Source organism: Lutra lutra, chromosome 7, assembly GCF_902655055.1.
Source record: "Lutra lutra chromosome 7, mLutLut1.2, whole genome shotgun sequence".
Taxonomy (NCBI): Eukaryota; Metazoa; Chordata; class Mammalia; order Carnivora; family Mustelidae; genus Lutra; species Lutra lutra.
This window is the reverse complement of record NC_062284.1, coordinates 86,027,306-86,049,420: the sequence shown is the minus strand read 5'-3', so window position 1 is coordinate 86,049,420 and position 22,115 is coordinate 86,027,306. Positions and strand designations below refer to the sequence as shown.

General features: G+C 42.1%; 2 protein-coding genes across 8 annotated transcripts in view; one reads left to right on the top strand and one right to left on the bottom strand.

The window, feature by feature from the left end:
- SLC25A21 (solute carrier family 25 member 21) overlaps positions 1-3,334 on the top strand; it is a 500,678-nt gene extending 497,344 nt beyond the window's left edge. For 2 of the 5 annotated variants that reach the window (XM_047736332.1, XM_047736331.1), the window contains one exon: positions 448-3,334. In XM_047736332.1, the coding sequence (XP_047592288.1) occupies positions 448-509 (62 nt within the window). In that variant the 3' untranslated portion in view covers positions 510-3,334. The remainder of the gene's footprint in view (positions 1-447) is intronic. The other 3 variants (XM_047736329.1, XM_047736328.1, XM_047736327.1) reach the window with 3 other exon arrangements.
- On the bottom strand, positions 3,326-19,071 carry PAX9 (paired box 9). Of its 3 annotated transcripts, none has more exons than XM_047736326.1 (5): positions 18,855-19,071; positions 17,472-18,098; positions 14,345-14,487; positions 4,651-4,873; positions 3,326-4,441 (listed from the first exon to the last, which is right to left on the bottom strand). In XM_047736326.1, the coding sequence occupies exons 1-5, from the start codon at positions 18,856-18,858 to the stop codon at positions 4,428-4,430; spliced, it is 1,011 nt and encodes a 336-aa protein (XP_047592282.1). In that variant the 5' UTR covers positions 18,859-19,071; the 3' UTR covers positions 3,326-4,427. The 3 variants fall into 3 exon arrangements, with proteins under 3 accessions (XP_047592282.1, XP_047592280.1, XP_047592281.1); XM_047736324.1 differs by having other exon boundaries at positions 3,326-3,872; XM_047736325.1 differs by having other exon boundaries at positions 3,326-4,873.
- Positions 19,072-22,115: the final 3,044 nt, after the last annotated feature.

Here is a 22,115-nt window from a genome sequence, read left to right as displayed (position 1 = left end):
ACCCTCTTAGAGCTTTCCTTCTAGAATGTAATTAGGACTGCTAATTATGGACTGAAAAAGATAAATCCTTTGCCTACATATGAAAAATATGAATGGTTTCTGTTTGCAGGAATACCACATGTCCTTACATGACTAAATGTGTCTATATTTATTTACTTTAAAAAAATTAAAAGTGCCTGAAAAAGAATCTGATGAGAAATGATGAAAGTTACAGAAACTCAGAGAAAAAATGTATTTGGGTATTTGGAGACTCAAGATGGTCTTGATTTTGCTCTGAGAATTTTCCACAGTAGCCTTCTATCGATGTATTAGAGCCCAAGGACTGACAAGTCTACACAGCCTCTGCCTGATAGGCTGCATGGGACTTCACAGATTCAGAAACCCACTGGGGGCAAGTGACACTACTTTGCCAGATTTGAAATAAAAACCAGCTCTTTTCTTTTCTAGGTGGTGCAGTGATGCTGCTGGTTTATGAGTACACCCATTCATGGCTTCAGGAGAACTGGTGATTGCCTAGGAGGTGTTGAGATCATGGATATTTGCTCTACAGCACCGTAAGGAGAGACTATCAGCTCAGCTGATATGATTGTAAATTATAATTATACAATTACATACAGTCATTAAAGGGGAACAATTTAATCAAGAACAAAACCTATTTTGATACTTCAGAAATTATCTCTAGACAATTTGAGACTGTGGTTTTGGCCATATCCATAAATCTGTGAGAAGAAAAATAGTATGAAGTAATGAGGTATGTAAATTGAACATAGAAAATAGCATAGAAATTAGATATATTTCATAAAAGCTATATAAATCTCATGCTCTGTATTCCTCTTACACTGCTTCACAGTGAAAATCCATTGTATTGATAATTTTTTCCCACGAGGTCAAGAAATGCTTAAAGTAATTTAAAAACTTGAAGCCAAAATTTGAACAGTTTTTATATGGAATTAAATTCTCCCATAAATAATATTTAAAAGGCACAAGGAAATTGTTTTTAAAGTACACTAAAATGGCATTTTTAAAAGGTTGAATTTTATGTTAAAATTTAAATCTGGTGGTGGTCTTTAGAGTAATAATATACATCACAACTATATTTTCCCAAAACTACTTTATATTTTGCACTGTTGTTTAAAGCAGGTCATATTTTTAAATCCTGATACATGAAGGTTTTTGTGGCAAATAGAACACATGAAAATTTCCTTCACATAATTCCCTTTGAAAATAGTTTTTCTTGCTGAAATATTTTCATGTTAAAACACAGTTGGAACCACTCCTTGGGCCCATTTTTGCTGTCTGTATTTGCATCCAGGTATCTTTGTTCAGACCTCTTACCTTTGCCATTCTTAAAAAGAACTACATTTCCAAGTTATCCATTTTAAATGACAGCTTCAGGTGTGAAGTCAACTATCTGTGGTGTTAAAATGTGTACTATGAAGGGGAAAATGTTTCAAAATAGAAGTACATTCTTAGCATTTCCAAAGATTCCTGTACTAACATGCACTCTAAGAAACAGCTCCTTGGCACTGATATAACCAGATTTGATTTTATATTTGCATCCTGAAATGATGCTACTTCAGTAGCTACAGTCAACCAAAATATCTGCCCATTCTAGATGACACCTGTTCTTAACTACTACTGAGGCATATTTCTACCGTGAGGCTATGTCACTAAAGCATTTTGAAAATAAAAAATAAAAGATAACATGATAATTATTACTTTTTATTAATTTAGAGCATTTGAAGTATAAAAATAAAGGCTTTTTGACATACTGTATATACATACACAGCCTTCGGTTGTACATCCTTTCCAACGTGGTTTTTAATTTATATTTCAGCCCAATATTCCAGAAGAGGGTCATTAAACAAGAGAAATAAGAATGTGTCTGTTGTACAACTGTGTTCTATCCTTGCAGGTAACGCTCTTGCATCTTGTGAGGGAGAGAAATGCCTGCATAGAGGCCATGAAATTGAACCTTTAACCTCTCCCTGTGAATGGGATGGAAAAGGATCTCTGAAGAGTGCATTTGCCAGTTTAAAAACAACACTTTTACCCCCTAAAAAACAAAGGAAATATGTCAACATTAGCCAGTATAATAGCATTTATAAATCAAACAATCCCAATCCCCTACCCCATCCTATTTTCCTTCTTTGATTTTTAGAAGTAGCTTTAAATCATATTTTGCTTTAAATAGCAAATCGCATTTTAACTTTCTGTTGTCTTTCTTAAGTTACTCCATGTGAATTCACTGTTGCTAAGAAAAGACCTGGGGGAAAAGGGAAAAAAAAAATCTTGGTATCATTAACATTAGATTTTTTAAAAATACAAGAACCAGAAAAAATTATAAATAGCATTAATAAGAGATTTCTTAATTTAGATAAAGAAAATAATATTTCATTGTGTTTCCATACAAATGATTGGTATTTTTTTAAAGACTCCTAGTAGCCATCTAAAAAAATATCTGATAAGGGATAATTCTATACCTTATGTCAGTTTTTCTGGACGGCAGGAGAGTCCCTGTATGGTATGGTTTTAAAGTCTCCACCAAGATATTGGACTGGTATCTTCGTTCCATTCGGTTTATAGTCTATTTTCTCACCAGACTGGGAACTCCAGATGTCAACAGGAGTTTTAGAAGATCAAAGGAAGACTATGGCCCTGAGAGTTCATCTGCTCCTTCTGCTTATTCTTCTCCTGAAGTTATAATCCTCTGTTTGTAGCACTGAATTTTGCTTTAGAAATAAATGCAGTTCAAAGCTCTCTCTAGAAGATAGCTGTTGCTTGAAGCAAGCAATTCCTCAAATACAACTTCTGTGTCAGAAATCTGCTTACTGTTTATATGCTAGTGATCTGAAACCTCGCTCGTCTAGCCATCTGAGTTTTAAGTGAAGCCATGAAACCGATGTGGTGGAACTGGACTGCCGTGTGGACTGTGCATAGCACAGACAGGAAGAAATCAGGATCACCTCACGAACACTTCTTTAACATCCACATCTAGTGATGTGCCCTTTTAGTTATTGCACAGAATTAATACCAAAAGAAAAAAAACCCACAATATATTAATTTTCCAATAGATGAATTGTACCGATGTTTTAAAAATGTAGTTTTAAGCCTACATGTTGCCAAGCAGGAAGAACTTTCTAAACAGAAGAGAAGAACTGTAGAATTTTGCCCAAGAAAAGCAGTTGTTTTAAACTACAACACATAGCACATGCTCACACACACGTATACCCCACAGCTCTGCGATTAACATTGAAGTGAAAACCCAACTGTTCTAGAAAGATGGAAACTATGTCCTGTAACTCCAGAAATGAATAAAGGGAATTTAAAACAATTAAATAGCATTTGTATTTCTAATACCACCACCAGTCTACCTCGACGTGAACCATGCTTCTGTACAACAACGTAAACTTCACAGCAAGCCGTTTTTACATTCATTAGAGCAGAATTTTCCATTTTCTTTAAATTACAACATAATTTTGGGCTGAGATTGCTGAACACACAGGTAAGCCAACAATAACAGTACAATTTAGTTTCACAGTGGTTTTCTTAACATAAAGTTCATTTTAAGTGTCTTTGCAAAGCATTTCACATTAAATTTAAGTTTCTAAGTGACGTCCTTAAAAGCCTTCTTGTCCAGATATTTTCCACCCTCGTGTCTTTATATGCTTGGCATGTGTGTTGTTTGATTAGGATACAAAATGGGAGACTGGCTTGTTTAATCTGTTTTTGAGTCCTCTGCTGTAGAAAGAAAATGTCCTTCATAAGATGTTGAAGCCTTCACTGCACACACAAAATTTGGGGCAAGTCCAGGTCCAGGAGCCCGAGCAGCCCACCACCAAACAGAGACAAAGACGCTGCCAGAAAGTCACCTTTGCAAAAAGAAAGAAAAAAATAGATAGGGGTGGGAGGGAGGGGGAATATCCCATGGAATGAAAACACAAATGCACCATCCAGAGTCCATATTTACAAACTAATAGAAAATATAAACATTATTGTATTTGGAACCAAGTCAAAACACCAGGAGCAGCTAAATTCAGATATTGCTTGTGTTACAATTATATTTTCCAACAAAATAGGTCATCTCTTAAGAATAAACAAAGCATCACTCAAGTCAATTATTGATTAGTTTCCTAATGATGAATTAAACCTTATTTGGTCACCTTATTTGATTAGAGGGTGTAGCATAACTTCTTTTCTCTATGTATTTTCCTTTATTGATTTTGCAAAATCTCAACAATTGCACGTTTCAAAAGTTCAGGTTGATTTAGAATAAATATACACATGTGGTTTTACCAAAGACTAGTTTTAAAAGTTCCTTAAGCCCTTTGAGGGGTGCAGGTTTCTTTGCTACGTTAAAACAGTGTGTGGGCAACACAAATGTCTCATTCAATCCTTAAGATTGCTTTTGTTTTCAAATCCTAAAGTCATGTCAGGCTTTCTGTAAGAGAGAAGTTATGGCAAGAAATATTTAAGTGTCATCAGCACAATGGATTTGAGTCCGTAAGCCAGCTTTGGGGGGCGGAGGGCAGGAGGGCTGGGAACTGAGACCAGGGAGGAGGGGGAGGGTAGGCTGAGGGGAGACGGGGTGAAGCTGCGGTGCGGACAGAATTTCCCATCAGAGTGCAGAAGCCGTGACAGAGTGACTACCTTCTCTGGCTGCCTGCATTCCCTTGAACGCCAGCGATGCGGGAATGTCACAGTTGTGGGGGGACAGTGGGGTGCCGCTGGCATGTTGCCACCCGTGTCCAGCCACATAACCGGAAGGAGCGGCGCTGTAGGTCATGTAAGGCGACACTTGGGCCGGGGTAGGGTAAGGAGCCATGCTGGATGCGGACACAAAACTGCTGACAGCTGGTAGACCATTTGGTGCCTGAGAGTAGGAAAAGAGAAGAGGGGAAGGTAATCACATTGTAGCAGCTGACATGGCACCGGTTTTCAGAAAGTGGCAGAATGTAAGTTTGGAGTAGCAGTAGCAATATTCTGACTACTGTCTGAATTTTTTTTTTTTTAAAGGTTTGATCTCTATATCCTACATGCAGTATGTTTGAGCAGCAAGACTGGTACTACCCAAACATAATGCCGAAAGACATTATTCCTTCCACAGAGGTTTTGAGGAGGCTACGACCCGAAAATTCACAATATTTGCTTTGCTATTTGGAATTATAGGAAGGAAATGGAGGGGGAGGAAAGAATTAATGGCGATTAAATACTCTCAGAAGCTGTTCAGCTATCCGAAATGCCTTTGTCAACCTTCCCTGTACTTTGGTTTTGTTTGGCTCTTTTGTTGAAGCATTTGTGAAGGGCCTGGTTGGTGTAGCTTTCATTTCCAGTAAAGAAGGGCACAGAGTGTAGGCTGTCACTTTAGAAACTCAAAATGAGCACGACCTTTGTTAAATAAAACATGGGCCGTATTTTAAAATGTCATGTTGAAAATGCCTGTTGGACAAAGGACATGCAAAATCCCAGGCAGTTGTAAGAGTTTTTAAATGAAAATTGGAGGTATTTTTCTTTTTCCCAGAGCTGTTTTATCAAAAAGGAAACTGTCTATTGGAATATAAAAGAATTGCATATGTGTGGTTTAAAACTGGAAAATTGGTTTGCAAAGTTTTGGGGTCCTGTGATAGGAATTTTTAAAAGCCACATGGATAAATCTCTTGAAATGAATTTAAATGTAAAATCTGAGTTTGCAAACAAAATGCAGCAGCCCTGGCAAGCGATTTTGCCTAGAAACCAGTGCTCTCTTGGCATCCAATAAATTGTTGGTATTGTTACTATTAACAACAACAAAAACACCCTGATTTATAATCCTGATTCTGGCATGAACACCTGGCATCCTCCTTCAAGTAACTTATTTTTTCCCCTCAATTTCTACATTATTTAGAAATAAGGAGTAAATCTGTTCCCTGGTAGTGATGTGAATGCATTAACATATCAACATATCTCCTAGTGAGAGTGTAGTGTAAATACTAGAATTACTAGTAGTAAATCTGATTCAATCCTTAGAGGTAAGAAAAGCAGACATATGTTAATTAGATGCTTTTTCCAATTCAATTGCAACATAGAAATTATTTTCCAATTTAATTCATTTGTTTATTATTTTCACTTCCACATCTATGAGAATGCAATGATGGGCTCTCAAAAAGGATTTTGTCAATTTAGAGTAATACACAGAGTAGAATAAACAGGGTATGACTTAACACTGCTCATGGATTTCTGACTAAAGAAGAATTCAAATAGAGGGGTTATCCTCGTGTACTTGGTCTATAAGAACACATACCTCCTGTTCTCATTGTCAAAGTGCCTATTCTTTGAAAAATGAGGAAGGGGAAAGGACACTAAGGCTTTTTGAATATGTCCTATGTTCCAGGCACGAAGAAATATCCAGCATATTTTATGGAATAATGAAGATTGGTATATTGTAGCTCATTATAAACTACTGGGTTTATAATGATAATATGTAATGATTACAACACAATGTTCAATCAAAATTAAAATGTATTTCAAGGGTCCCATGAGATGGTCCTCTGTTTTTTTTTTTAACAAAGAAATCACTGCACATCACTTTAAAATATAAATGAAATCTTAACCTCTTTTTATACACAAGAATGTAGATCAAGGAATTTAGCCATTTACCCCAGGCCAATTGGCAAGTCAATGGTCATGTCTTAAAAGAAGTTATCACCACTGTCTGACATGGGAACCTCTGTGGCAAATCTTTTCTTGCTTTTTCCAGGACAATTAATAGACACAATTTAAGATCAAACTAGGACATCTTTTGAGATAACCTCTTGTAAAAGATTCTTTCTCCTTCTAGAACCCTATTCTCATTGTTAGATCCTCATTCTGTTTCTTAACTTCTAAAAAAATATATATATATATTTCCCCCCTTTCTGAGGATGGCTCATCAGAGAATGGCTCAAAGAGGACACACTCTAAGTCTCTCCGAAGGTGAGTAAGATAGCTCTCAAATTGTGGAAGAAATCTAGCATTGCATAGAGATTATAGCTCCAATCATGTTCGTGGACAATTTTCCCAATAATCCATAAGAAATGCGTTTCAAAAGGAATCATTCCAGTTCACTTATAGAAATGTATTTGCATCTGTATTGGCCTCTTTCTTTCTAGATTAATTAATATCTTATACTGTTGACACCAGTGTCACCAAGAATCATAAAATAAGAATGTTAAGGTTAAAATTATTTTTAAAATAGTGAAAACCTTTGCCCAACCCTTTACAAGGATAGAAGGTTAAACTATTTGATATTATACATGACAGAAATAATGCTCTAGTTAGCCAAAAAATGTGTTGATGAATTCTAATTTTCATGACAGCTAAGTGTTTCCTTACTCATTCTTTATCCTTTGAATTTTTTTCCTATCATGCACAATTACAGTTTCCTCTGAAACACTTGCTTCGTCCTCTTCCCCTTCCTCCCCTTACACCCTTGCCCTTGGAACCTTGATCAATAGAACCACCTATTCCTTTATGGGAATAGCCCTTTCTTTGGGGCTCTCCACCTGTTACATTGCAATGTCTATAATCCCCTTACATGGACCCACTTCTTTTTTCCCTGAAACATCCCCCCTGAGAAATTGGGCCTGATTGGACTCTCATCTTACATAATGCTCCTGGGATTCAGTGCAAGGAAGAACATGGATATAGGCCTGTGTTACCTTCAGGTGCCTTACTTATTCTGTGACCACATTGTTTGTCGAGCATAAAATAAATACTACTACTTTTCCATATTTGTCCAATTGCTCATACTTAAGGCACCAAATCTGCTTTTATGTTGGTATTACTATTAGTATTAAATATTTCAAAGTTCTCCAAAATCGACAACATATTTAGGGTCATTTTAGTGAGGCAGTGCCCTCTGTATTGCAGAAATTGAGTAAGAAGGGAAGCTCAAAGAGGTTCGATCCCATCTTGTTAGTAAAGGCAAGAGAAGGCAAAAGCGTTTGCTTAAAATAAAAAAAAGAAAACCACAGAAATCTTTAAACAGTATAAAAACAACTCTCAGCTTTCCCTCAGGTTAAATCATGACCCAGATCTGGGGTTAAAAAGTTTTGTCTTAATTTTCCTTTTTACTTTTAAAGGTCAGATTTAGCAATTTAGAAAAAAGCAGCATGAGAAAGATGAGATGACAAACATGCTTTAAAATGTACCTGCCACCTTCACTATTCATTCATTCAGTGACTCAATAAACCTATTGATTTTCTCACTATTAATTTTGAAACATGACATCAGACATCAGTAAAAGATATAAATCTCTACTGGATAAAATAATTGTTATTTATGAAGCAATCACTGAATAAGTAAAATTTTCCACCACAAAGGAAAACAACTACAGGTAGCATTGATGTTTGTTTATTCTTTCCAGTAGAAGAGTACATGACTTAAACTTCCCAAATCTGTTTAATGTTTTCAGTGAAGGGCATGTAATTAATCTGAAAAGCTAGTTAGGCTGAGTAGAGACTACCAAATGTACACCATAAATATAATAGGAGCAAACATGCCAAATTACTCTATTTAATTGGATTGTAAATATGATTTATAAATCAACCAACATATGGAATCCCCAGAGAAGAGTAAACAAATTTTCCAAATGAAACCCCAGCAATGGGCATGTAATGGAAATCTCATTTTTGAAAATGACTTTACCTACAGATTTCATAAATAAGACCTCAGTCCATCAACCCCTTTTTTTATGTGGATCTGCCATAAAAGCCATGAGAATCCTCTCCTCCAGAGAACTGTACAAGGATCCTCCCTGAAGCAAACTCTTCTACCTAATTTTGAGAATGAGATTTACTAATTCAAAGTAAAATATACCAAACTGCATGCCCTAAAAAAAGTAAGTTTCTTGCTTTGTTGAATGTTTTGAGAAGAAGACAGATTTTTATCTCACTGGCATTAAAGGAAATAGTCTAGAAAAACAAAAAAATACAATGCCAGTTCAGGTTTGAACGAAAGCATGAGTTTTCATTTTACTTGTTCTTAAAATGTTAGAAATACAGATTTGTCAGTTTTTAAAAATATGTTTTTAAATTAGTATGTTGAGAAGCTGTATTGGGAGAGAGCTGGACTACAAACAGTTTGAGGACAGGAGCTTGCCTTAATCACTTCAGTATCCTCAGAAAACAGGACACATCATAGGTGTTTCAGAATCATGTGCATACCTAAGTTAGTGCAGCCTTTTGAAAGCAGAAGATGCGATAGTCTTGCTTTAAAAAACAACAACAACAACAACAGGAAAACTAGGCACTCTATCACAGAACTGGCGGTACACTTTAAGTAAGCAACATGAATAAAGCTGTTGAAAAAAGTAAATAAAAGTTCTAACATAGCCATTCACTATTTGATTTATGTTTGTTCCATTTACACACACGCACACACACACACACGTGCACAAAGAAAATGGAAATGCATTAATATCCAAACACTTCTGACCACACAAAAAAAACCCAAAAAACAAAAAATAAAAAACAAAACTGGTATGACAAATGTCTGGCAATTACAAGTTATAGACCAGTAGTCTTCACATTCAGGGAATTGTCTACTCAACATTTTCTCTCTTGAAGAAAATGAAGATAATAGTGTCAGGTCCTGTACCCACAATCTTCCATCTACTCATCAGTTCTACCTGGTCCTCCCCTTATGATAAAATGGGTTTACTTTGGCTTTAGGGAAAGTAGATTTAGCCACAAATAGAGATGTGCTTCACCTAGAATTTAGCCTCCATATCATTAGCAAAAAAAAGTTTCAGATCTGAGAATAAACAAGATTTTCTCTTTCGGGTGTAATCTTTTTTTACTGTTGTTCTACCCACCTTTCTTAATTCACTATGCAACGATCTAGTAAAACAAGTCCGATAAAGTGAAATGATGGCTGTAAATATGGTTTCAACATTCATCCAAAAAGATCTTAATTATGCTGAGTTATCACACTGCAGATCTAAAAGTCGTTAAGTAATGCAAAGCTGCTATTTAAATTTTTTTTCCTAAATTTTGTTTCCAAAATATGAAAATTAAGGTAGCCTTGAAAAAATTTCAAATTACTTTTTTTTAAATTTTATATGACACATTTTACTACTACATAATCATTAATTTTGTTTTAAGGCACTAATAGTTAAAAGCAACCCAGGTCAAGGAATGTTTTTCATAATAGATAACATCATGAATTTCAAAGTCTCTCTATTGGTATTTGCCTACTGTTGGATTCTCTACAAACTTATCAATTATTTAAGACAAATTTAACTTTATTTCATAAGATGAAAAATCCAGTGCAACTTTATATTTTCATGAATACATTATGTCTGCAAAGACAACCAGTGTTTAAAACAATGCACTAGAAAATTATATTCATGATTCTGAAATACTATATTTCAAATACAATATACAAATAAATGATCCATAAGAATTTCAGATTAATTTGTCTTGAAATCCAACGATTTTCACAATTCATTTAACTCTTAAAACTCTAAACTTCTTAAGTTCATGTTTGTATAGACTATTCCCATCTCTGACATCTCAATTTGTAGCTAATGTTATATTAAACTTGCTGAGTCAACATACACTACCCAAAATTAGACATACTCAAAGCTTGTTAATCTAACATTCAGATTATTTCAGAGTACCAGATATGCAATATATTTTTTTATGAGAAAGTATGCCCAATTGTAGAAAATGTTTCAAGAACTATACAACTATTTATAAATTCTTTAGGGGCACCTGGGTGGCTCAGTGGGTTAAGCCTCTGCCTTAGGCTTGGGTCATGATCTCAGGGTCCTGGGATGGAGCCCCGCATCGGGCTCTCTGCTTGGCAGGCAGCCTGCTTCCTCCTCTCTCTCTGCCTGCCTCTCTACCTACTTGTGATCTCTGTCAAATAAATAAAATCCTTTAAAAAAAATTATAAACTCTTTAAATAAAATGAAGTGTTAATTCACTAAGTGCCATGTAAAAGGGCAGATATATTTAAACTCCCCCCCACCCTTTTCTTTGCCATACAATTGCATTCAGAAGAGATTTTATGTTTTCAACAGAAGAGAACCAGCATTAGGAACCAGAGAACACGGTTGCCATTCAGAATTAGAGGGGACTAAGGATTTCTAGCCCAGTATTAAATGCAGGTGAAAAAAGCCAAAACAAATAAATATTCTTCCTCTTCTATCCTCAAGGGTAGATAATAAGGACTTCTGAATGGTAATAAAAAATATTGACTTCAATATAATATCAATAAGACAAATTTGAATATTCTATAGTAGTATTTTAAAAAAACAAAAGATAGGTGTGTATATAGCAGAAATGTGCATAAGGTTCTAATTACTAGCGATCAGGCATCTCTTTTTTTTTTCCAGTTTAAACTGAAAATAGAAACTCTAGTTTACAGTAATCACTAGTACCTACAATCAGTTGTCAATTCAGTCCCTTTGGTAATTTTACAGGTGTCTTCGGGGAAAAGATTATGCTTTAATTCCTATGATTCTGAATTCTCAATTTCTTCCTCTATATACTAAAATGAAACTGGGGTCATATAATGTTGCTCTATTTAATAAAAATTATAAGTGCCCTGAAAGTATTATGTGCATAATTTGAGAATTTTTTGTCAAAACCTTTCAATTTTTTTTGATAATACAAATAGAGGAGAAATGTTACTTAAGTTTACATTTTTGTTGTAAAAGTGTACTTACGCTAATAACATTTTGAAAAATAAATTTTAAAACTAAAGCTGCCATTTGAATATTGGTAAGAGAAATGCACACATATTTACACACACACACACACACACATACACACACGACACCTTACTATTGCTTTTTTGTTTATGAGCAAGTATTAGTGTAGAATTTTACCCTCAAGAAAATCAATGTCTAAATTCCAAAACTGCTCACAAAATGACACAGCCTAAATTTCTGTGCCTACTTAGCACACCCTCATCATTAAGCACTGTATTGATAATTATAACAGAGTAACCACTGATTTAATTGTGCTTAGGAACTTTTCAAGTTTTGAAATTTTACATCATCTGAATTATATTACTACATGGCAATGCAGAAGATTACCATACTGCAATTAAGAGTTTTCCAAATTTGAGACACCTGGGTGGCTCAGTCGGTCTGCCTTCAGCTCAGGTCATGATCTCAGGGTCCTGGGAATGAGTCCCCAGGCAGGCTCCCTGCTCAGCAGGGAGTCTGCTTCTAGCTCTGCCCCTCCCTCTGTTAGTACAGTCTCTCCTTTTCACTCTCAAATAAATAAATAAAGTCTTTAAAAAAAAAAGAAGTTTCCAAATTTAAGATCTAAATATCTTTTTCTTCTGGAAAAAAAATTAACTTGTCCTCTTATGTATTTAGAGCAGTACTTATTTGGCCATTTAGGTCTTTCATTTACTTGCTTTTATAAATCTCATAATTTAGTGATATAATATTCAGTGTTCAAATGTAATGAATTTTAATATTCAGAATATACAGAGAAGATTATTTGAATCAGTGCTCTATTTTTATTTTAAATTGGTCAGTGTTGTTTTGATATGTGTATAAATTTCTAAATGAGTATGAACACTAGATCTATAATTCAAGGGAGAAAAAAATGAAATAACCAAAGATTTTTGAATTATGACACTGCTTTATATATAAGCTGGGTTTATCAACTATTTGTGAGAATTAAAATTTTTCAACTCTTTACTTCCTGATGTTATTATAACAAATGATGACCCAATAAAAACTACTGAGCTCCTATTAAATGCTTGCTACTATGATAGATGCTTTAAAAACACTCCTTCTAATGTTTGGAACAAAATGCCTTGACACTTTTTTACTATGATATCTTTGAACAAAGTATATTTGCACCAAAAGAAAAAAAAATTGCTTGTTTTTAAGAGTCAGTCTCTAACCGCCACTTATAACTGCCACTTAAAACCACAAGTACTATTAAAGGGATGCTTACTGTGCGCCATATGGCTGCATTATCTCATTGAATCTTCACAACATCTCCTGAGGTTGGGGCTATTATTTCCCGGTTTTACAGATGAAGAAATACAGGTGTTAAAAGGTTAAATAACTTGCTTTAGTGACAACTGACGCCAGAAGCTCGGAGTTCCCAACCATTGTATGTACTGCCTCTTCTTTATGAATGAGGGGCTTTTTATAAAAGAAAATGGCAAGCTTTCATATCATTTCTCCTTGGCATTCTTTACGGAAGAAACAGACTCAGGAAAGGGACTCTCTTCGCTGCTATTTTCTGGGATGTTTGTCATGGGACAGCTACTAAACGTATCTGACACTGTTTTAGCAAAATAAGGGAGAGAAAAGGAAGTGGCAATGGGATTTTTTTCGAGAGAAAACAAGGATTAGGATTTTTTCCCAAGTGAATAAAAGTAACAAGTAAAATGCTGATTTTTGACAGATAAGAAAATACTAAGAGTTTTATGACTTCAAAATAATAAAACGAAAACTGGGTATTTCGAGGCTTTGGCATTGGAATTTGGTATTAGGCAATTTGCAGATCTACCCAAATCTGCTCTAAGATACCTTAGGCTGCCTTAAGGTCCGCGTTTGTTTGTTTGTTTTTCAGAGCTTTGCGCCTCGGACTCCATCCTGGTGATGAATTTAGAACTCTAGGGCTTTTGTGGTGGTGGTTTCTAAGTTTTTCTCGGGGGAAGGGAAAAAAAAAAACACGAGTGTTTTAATTTTTCTTTTGCAGAGTCGGGGGAGGGACAGAGGGAAAGAAAAATTAAACGGTCCACAGCCAGTCCGTATAATTTGAGGTTTTCTCACAAACCTCCCTTGGGAGATTACACCGTGACCTTTAATCGGGAAATGGTAACTTTATTACGTTTATCTGGTTGCCCTCTCCTCACTCTCGCAGGTTGAGCCACGTTTGTTTTCGGGGAGCGACGGCCGGAGAACTGTCCGAGCGTGAGGACCCCGCAGCCCGCAGCCCCGCAGGCCGCGACCTCCGGCGTGCGCTTGGCGGGCGCCGCCCTGACAACCCCGCCGCGTCGCCGGGCCCCGCGGACGCGCCTCGCAGGGGTCCCCAGCCCCTGTGCCAGCAGCGCCGGGGGCTCCGGGCGCGCCCCCCCGGGCCTGCAGAGGCCACACGGGCCTGGAACCGCTTCCACCGCCCCAGGCCCCCGGGGCTCCTGGCGGGGACTCGAGGCCTCCACTCCGCCCTGGACGATCCGCGGCCCTGGGCCCGCCTCACCCGCCCGCGCTAGGACCCCCGGCAGGGACGGACGGTCGGCCTGGGCTTCCCCTCGGTCGAGGCTCCCGACCTCGACCTGGGTCCCCCGTCGCGCAAACCCCCGCCGCCTCGCGGCCCACCCGGCGGGGCCCTCGCCTCCTCACCTGACCGTACTTGGCTTCCTGCTCCAGGGCTCCCTTCTCCAGCCCGTTCACCGCGTGCGGGGCGGCGGCGGGGAAGTTGTTCCGGCCCAGGCTGCTCCACTCCTCCACCTTGGGGCTGTGGTAGGGGGAGCTGTCGCTCACGCCTGGGGAGGAGGAGAAGGCGTCAAGCTGGAGCGCCAACCCGCGCGCCCCCTCCTGAGACGCGGCCTGAAGCCTCGACCGCCGAGCGCCGGGGCTCCGACCCCTGCCCTAGACCTACCCGGGGGCGCTGGGCCCAGGCGCGGCCTCGCCGGCTTCCAGCCCGGGGCCCGGCGGAGCTCAAGCTCCTCAGAGTAGGCCTCTCCCAGCTCTTAAACCCACGCCTGCGGGAAGATTTTTTTTTTTCCCCCTTTTTTCAACTGCCTTCGATTTCCTCCTCCCCTCCTCATTCCCCCGGGGAATCAAATGGAAAGAACCTGAGCGTTTTCCTAAATCGAGGAATGAGAGACGTGAAGCTGGATGCGCTCGCTGGTCATCCCAGGCCTAACCCAGGGTCGACTCGGGATTGACGAAAACGGGGACTGGTGCGGACTGAAAAGGGAGAGAGGAGCGTCCTTGGCCTAACCGTCCTTGGCCTGTGCCGGTGCTCAGAGACAACCAGAAAAGTGCTCAACGCGCTGTGGGGATCTAGTACTTATGTCAATAGATGAGACAAAAGATCTGCAAAGCCCTTTGCAAACAAATAACTGCAAGTTGCCCACAATACACATGCAAAATATACGTGCATAGTTTGCCATGTGTGTGCATAATTCGTGACTATCCTTGATGTTCTATGTCTACACATTAAATATGTGAGATTATGTGCATATAACTTAAAAAATAAATAACACAATTACCACTGTAAATAGTACCAGCATCAGTGGTAAGTTTACAGAGAGAGGGTTTTGTGGGGGGTTTTTTGTTTGTTTTGGTTTTTTTAATGAAATAAGTTAAGGAAATGAAGGTAGAATTGTTTTTTTTTTTTAAAGAGTAAAGCTGTCAGTTATCCTTTATGTTCTTAATACAGATACAAAGAAAATTATATGCTGTAAACTGATTACCACAATACCTACAAGTGTGCCTACTGAATCACTGCCATCTTTAAATGACTAAGTGAAGTTTTAAAGAAAAGATATTTGAAGACTATGAGCGATGTGTTTTTGTCTTTGGAACCTATAGGTGGAGGACTGAAATTTTGACAAAGCCACTACAACTTGATTTTAAATACTTCCATCTGGCACAGTGCTTTGAAGGGGCAATCATTTTGTAGAAATGATCACTTACAGAAATAATCATTTTATAGTCACAGATTTGTCAGAAAACAGGTTGTTTAAAGCTGGCATCCAGAATCAACAACATCTAGAATGAAAAGTTGCTCCTCTCCATATAATCCATTACTTTTCCAACTGATACTTGTTCTGATTGTAGGATCCCCAGGGAAGAGCAACTCTGTCAGTCTTTTTTCACTATTCCTCCCCCTCTCCAAAGAATTAGATTGTGTTCCAGTTTGCATCAGGAAACCGTGTTTTGGCAAAGAACTGCCAGTCTCTCTTTGCCTTCCCAGACAAAAGGCAATCGGTGGGCACAAGACTGAAGTTATCTTAAGAAATTGAGATCCCCCTGTGAGCCCCCATTTCTGCTGATCTCACACTTTCCCATGAACAGGGGCTTCCTTTAAATGTCAGTGAGGTCAGTTTATCCTATAAATCAAGGGCAAACTCTCTCCAACTAAAGCTCCAACCAGCTCCGAATAAGATAAAACTGAGCTCCTAGAAAAATCTTGTAAATTCACAGTCAGCAAACAAGAAGACAAGAAATCAGGGCTCTGCTTTAATTACTTAAAAAGATAATTGTGCCAATGTGGTGGCAACAGAGAAAGGCAGGAAATAATCAAAGGAACTATTCCCCGCCTTTCCTACTTAATTTTTCCCCTGCACTTTTTAAACTTTCGGCCAAGAAATTAAAACGGTAGGCTCTTATCTCTGCATTATTTAAATTCTGTGCCTAGGACATGTTGACTTTTTCCTCCTACCCAGAAAGAATTTAATGCCAGTTTCCTTGCTGTTGTTGTTGTTTTGTCCCATTATGAAGTAAAGAGAAACAAAGTCTGGTCTGTGGAAGCCCAACTGTGCAGTAAGGCTGGAGAATCCTTCTTGCCAAGCAGAAAAGACACTTGCTAGAGGGCAAGGTCAAGGGTGAGAAAGGAAAGGAGCAGTGGGGTGGCACCACTGAAAATGTGCAGGTACTAGGTGTCTACTGGCATTCCTGGGGGCGGGGGAGACCATAAAGGGAAGCCGCAGGCTTGGGTAAACTGGGACAGAAGAAAGGACATGATGAAATCACCCCACATTTTGTTCCCATCATAGCGGTGGTTGGTGCCAGTTCTTAAGACACATATAGTGAACTCTACTAAGGTAAAGGCTGGAGGTGGGGGCAGTAGGAAAAGAGAGAGGGAGAGAGAGAGAAATAAAGCAGAAAATTAGTCCCAGAATGAGCAATGCAGTAACATGCAAGTTACTGGTAGTAACTTCGGGACCTCCGTTTCCGAGGAAAATGAAGTGAAGCATAAGAATGAAACCAATTAGGTGACATTTGAACTTCCTGCCTGAGCAAATTTGGCCTGATTGCCAGAATCCAAGAATACTGCAATTTCCACAGGGTGCCCGACTCCTCGAGGCCGCATCCGATCCCCAAACAAGCTGCCCGCAGCGGTGTCTGCAGCCAGCAGCCCCACGCCCGCTCAGGCCTCCCGGGCTGCGCCCCAAGTCCGACCTGGGCCGCGCTCTCCGAGTGAGCGAGCGGGTTTGAGGCTGCAGCGGCGCGAGAGGCGGGGGAGGGTGGAAAATGCGAACCATGTGTTGGGGATGGGGGGATGTTATGGGTCTGGTAGTTTGAGATGAGGCAGGAGACTGTGTGTGGCAAGGAAGCAGAGGGCATGAATTTCAAGTTAAAGATCAGGACACCCCCTGGGAGGACTCCTTGGTTTCGAAAGGAAAAAGCCTCAGGTGGTGGGACAGACGCGGGCCCGGAGGCCGCAGATACAGAGACACCCGAGAGGGTGCAGAGGGAGGGTCTGCACACCCACACCACCCGGCCCCTGAGCCCTTACCTTGGTCGGTGATAGAGCGAATGCCCAGGATGTCGGTGACGGAATGGGAGGAGGGCCAGGTACGGGGCATGGCCACGGAGCCGGGGATGGCAGGCACCCCGGGCGGCGTGGGCACCTTAGCTGCGGCCGCCGTGATGGGGCTGGGGTACGAGTAGATGTGGTTATAGGGCAGCGCCGGCTGTGGCGCGGGCTGGTGCTGCTTGTATGAGTCGTAATGGCCCTGTTGAGCCAAGTTGCCGATCTTGTTGCGCAGGATGCGGCTGATGGAGCTCACCGAGGGCACGTTGTACTTGTCACACACGCCGTCCGCCAGCAGGCGGTCCCGGATTTCCCAGGCAAAGATGCCAGGGTCCCTTTGCTTGTAGGTCCGGATGTGCTTCACCACGGTGGGGGTGGTAACTCGGGGCTTGCTGCCCCCAATGGCTCCTGGCAAGATCGAGCCAGTCTCGTTGTAGCGCGCCAGAATCTTGCTGACGCAGCCGTGCGAGACCCGTAGCTGGCGGCTGATGTCACACGGTCTGATGCCCAGTTGGGCCAGTTCCACGATACGAAGCCGGATGGCGTTGGGCAGCGGCCTCCCGTTCACGAATACTCCTCCCAGCTGGTTCACCTCCCCAAAGGCTGGCTCTGCAAAACGAACACACGGCGCGCGGGGACGCGCACCGGCAGTTTGGGACAGCCGTTTTCCACTCGGCCTCCGCCCACATCAGAAGGCCGGGCAGATGCACCCACCCGGGACTGGGGACCTGGGCTTTCCCCAAACCCTACTGTCCCCGAGCCTTGCCCAATGGCCGCAAACCACTAAGGTCTAGTCGCACCCCCCACCCCATTCCCAATGGTGCCTGCGGCCACTACAAGCAAATAAAGTGGTGAGACGCAGGGCCGCTCCAAGTGTTCAAAAGCCTCCGAAGCAGGCGGGAAAATCGGTCTTGACTCCTGCAACCAGCTCCTTCTCGTCTGCTCGGCTCTAAAGTCTCTGGGCTGCCACCCCTGGAGCCCCAGCGCCCCGCCTGGGGACCGGCGCAATTGGTCTAGGAGAAACTACAGTTCGTTTGGATTTTTCCCCCCTGTTCTGAGTGTGTGAGTTTGTGTGAAACAAAACTTAGTCCGCACTGGGGCTACTGAGCTTGCCGATGCCACGCTCCCTTCTTTTAATATCAGAAAATGGCATCAACAGCAACCCAGTAGCCAGCGTTCATACTGAACTGCTGAGTGCCCTGACCCTTAGCGTGTTTCTAACAACTTGTAGGAACAGGAGCAAAGTCAATAAGAAGAGTGTGAGAGCTCAGTGGTGCGCGCCCTCGCGCTCCCTCCCTCCCTCCCTCGCCCTCCCGTTCCCTCCCTCCCTTCCCCGCTCTGACAGCGTCCCCCGCCGCCACTCACCCATTGCTCCGAGCAGTACACCAACCGGGCCCCAATTCCGAACTCCCAAAAAGAAACTTTTCGCACAGCCTCAGTGGCCCGGCTTGTCGCTGCCCCAGGCAGCCGGTGCCTCCGCTTCTTCCCGGGAGGAGGCGGCGAGAGCGCAGAAGGAAGGAGTAAAAGGAAGTCTGTGCCCCGATGAAAGAGGCTAGAGTTCTGCATTTCAATCTAAGCAGCAACGTGGGCTGGCCCGAGCCGGGCCGGGCGGCTCCGTCTATCACTCACTGGGGACACGCCCTCGAAGAGGAGGGCCCGAGGTCAATCTGCGTGGTGATTGGTGCGAGCTGCTGAGCGACAGCGCAGTCCGGGAAAGTTCTTCCGCTGTCTCCTGCAAGCTTGCAGTGCACCTGGGTGACTAAATACAATGAAAATGGGTGTTTGACACCTTCCTAGGGGCAACTCAGACAACAAAATCAAGCTGATAAATTTGCTGAATAAGCAAATGAAAGCATTTGGTCTGAATATGAGAAATTCTAAGGGAGAAGAAGTTGAGACTTGGGGGGAGGAAGAAACACGACTCAGAATTTAAATTAAAACTCTAGGTGGGAGGTGGGGGCCACCGTCAGGTGGGTGGCGGGGGTGTTTCTTAGAATAGCCGGTCTTGCAGGTCTCCAGGGGGCTGTCTGGAGAAGGACACTTTAACCGGGATGATACCTTTTCAACTCCAGCCTATGCCAGGTGGCGAGAGCGCAGGTGTGATACGATAGGCCGATCGGAGAGACCAGGAGGTTGAGGGGAGACCAAGCCAGAGATGGAGGCCACTGTGACCCAGGTGGAGACCCCTCTCCTGCCTCCAGAACTAGCGCCCCAATGCAGTTTCTGGTGGGTTCATCCAGGAGCGCGGGGCCAAACCTTAGCTACGCAGACTCCAGGCTGCGGCCGCGCGCGGTATGCGGAGGACTTAAGCACACGCGGCTAAAGCTAGCTCACAGCCAACGTCGACGATTGTCTGTGCGTGAGGCACTTTCCTTGGAGGCCAGCGCGCCACTGCACTCAGCCTGGTTGCTGGTCTACCGGTACTTGATGCCAAGGTTTGCCCACCCCCCGCCCCCGCAAGAGTTTTGTTTAATCGAAGAGACTTGGCCCCAAGAAAGTTGAATACCGAGCCTGCACATATATGTAATTCCCCTGTCTCTGTTTAGCTACTAGGGGCCTTGAGAGTCAGCCTACTTCTGAATTTTCACTTTCGATCACTCTAAGTCTAATCTAAGTGTATAGTACTCTTTTCGGCGGCCAAAGTTAATTACATTTTGAGTATGGGTTATGGAGAATGCTAATCAAAATTAAAAACAAGATCGGGAGCATCTTTAATGAACTTGGGTGTTTGGACTTCTTCGGGTCAAGGATGTTGATATTGCTACTTGACAGTCATAACACTACTACTTGTGCCCACAGGATTCCTGTTGATCTTCCCACAATCCTGAGGGATGTGTGTAGTTCCAGTCTACTACATACAGGAAAGCTGACCAGGCCCGGATTCCGGGCCACTAAGTGACAAGAAGCCAGAAAAACGAATGATCATCTGTGTTTTTTGAAACGAAGAGCCATCCCCAGATCCTCATGCTCCTGTGGTTGGGGCCGCAGTCTGATTTCAAATTTATAGGTAAGAAGAATGAAAAGATACGGATGCGTTCAAAGACCTTTAATTTTTTATTATCGGGGTTTTTTTCAAGATTTTATTTATGTATTTTACAGAGATCGTAAGTAGGCAGAGAGGCAGGCAGAGAGAGGGGGAAACAGTCTCCCTGCTGAGCAGAGATCCCGATGCAGGGCTCTTTCCTAGGACCCTGAAATCATGACCCCAGCCAAAGTCAGAGGCTTAACCCACTGAGCCACCCAGGCGCCCCTATAGTTGGGTTCTTGGGAAAAGTCTCACAACTAGAAATACTTAAACTTGTCTCTTTATTTGTTTGTTTCAATTGTTTAAAATCTCCAGTTTGACTCGATAGCGATTTTACCCTGGTCTGACCCCAAATACTTATTGTTTGGCATCACCTGGTATTTTACCATGCGGAGGTCTTTGGAGAATCCAAGATTTTTAATGCAGCAATTCCTTCCTGGGGATTGGGTGCAAGTTAATTGAGACTGAGATATCAGAGAAGAGCCTACGAAGGAGATTTGTGTGAAAGATGGAACATGCCGGGCTTCTAGATCAAGAAGCTAGCTCCCTGACCCCTCCCCCCACAGACACGGACTCAACTCTGCTCGAGCGCCCTGTTAGCGCCTCGCGGACTTTGCTGGGCGGCCGTGTCGGTAATGGGCTGTTCCACTTTCTGGCTGACAAGACCCGATGCCCAAATGTGGATCTGTGCGTTCTATGAGGGTTTTAGTGGTTCTACAGCACCAATCCGGAATGATCCAAAGACTCATTGTTTAGAGCTCCGGCTAGGTGGACCTAAACACAAATCCCTCCCGTTTGCCCCTAAACTCCTTCAGCTGCCTCACATGTCCCGTGCTCTCGAACAGGTCTGCTACTATCTCTTCATTTCCACCTGTTGGACTTGGCTGCGGCCGCGCGTTATCTTTGTGGCGCACCCCTTCTCCTCGCTCCTTGGAGCCGGGCAGGCGGTCACCACACCAGCGGGTGCGGGTGTTCGGTGCTCTCAGCTTGACGCATTCCCAACACCCCGCGAAGAATCGTCGGTGTTTGGGGACGCTAAGTAGCTAAGTACCCGTGGCAAAGTGAGGCCCGAGGTTGGGCGGCAAAAGGAGTGGAAACTTCAGGGGACAGATGGAGGCGAGGGATCCTAGAGGAAGATGCTGATGCTGAATGCTGAACCCTCCGGGGGCCGCACCCTGAGTGCTCTGGTCAGGTAGCTGGCAAATCAAAGAGCCTGAGCGAGAGATAAGTGACTTGAAAAAGGGAAAGAGGACTCGAGGGCTAGAGGCGGGCAGGCGAGAGGGAGAGAGAAACCTAAAGGGCCAGTAAGCCTCGACAGTGGGCGTAGGGAGGCAGGACTTCGAGAAAGAGCCAAGGGGCAGCTGGGGTCAGCGCTCCCTGGTTACTGCCCGCTGTGGACCCGGGAGATTACAAAGAGATCGGGAAAAAAAAATCGACTAAAAGAATTTCTTCTAAAAGACTAAAACCAAAACACAACCAGTAAGGCCTGCAGCTGACACAGGCCAGGAAGAAGCCAAAAGCCCTTCCCAGGGTGCTGTCGAGGCCTCCTCCAAGGGGCTACCCGTTCACTGGGTAAATATTTACTCAGTGGGAGACTGGAA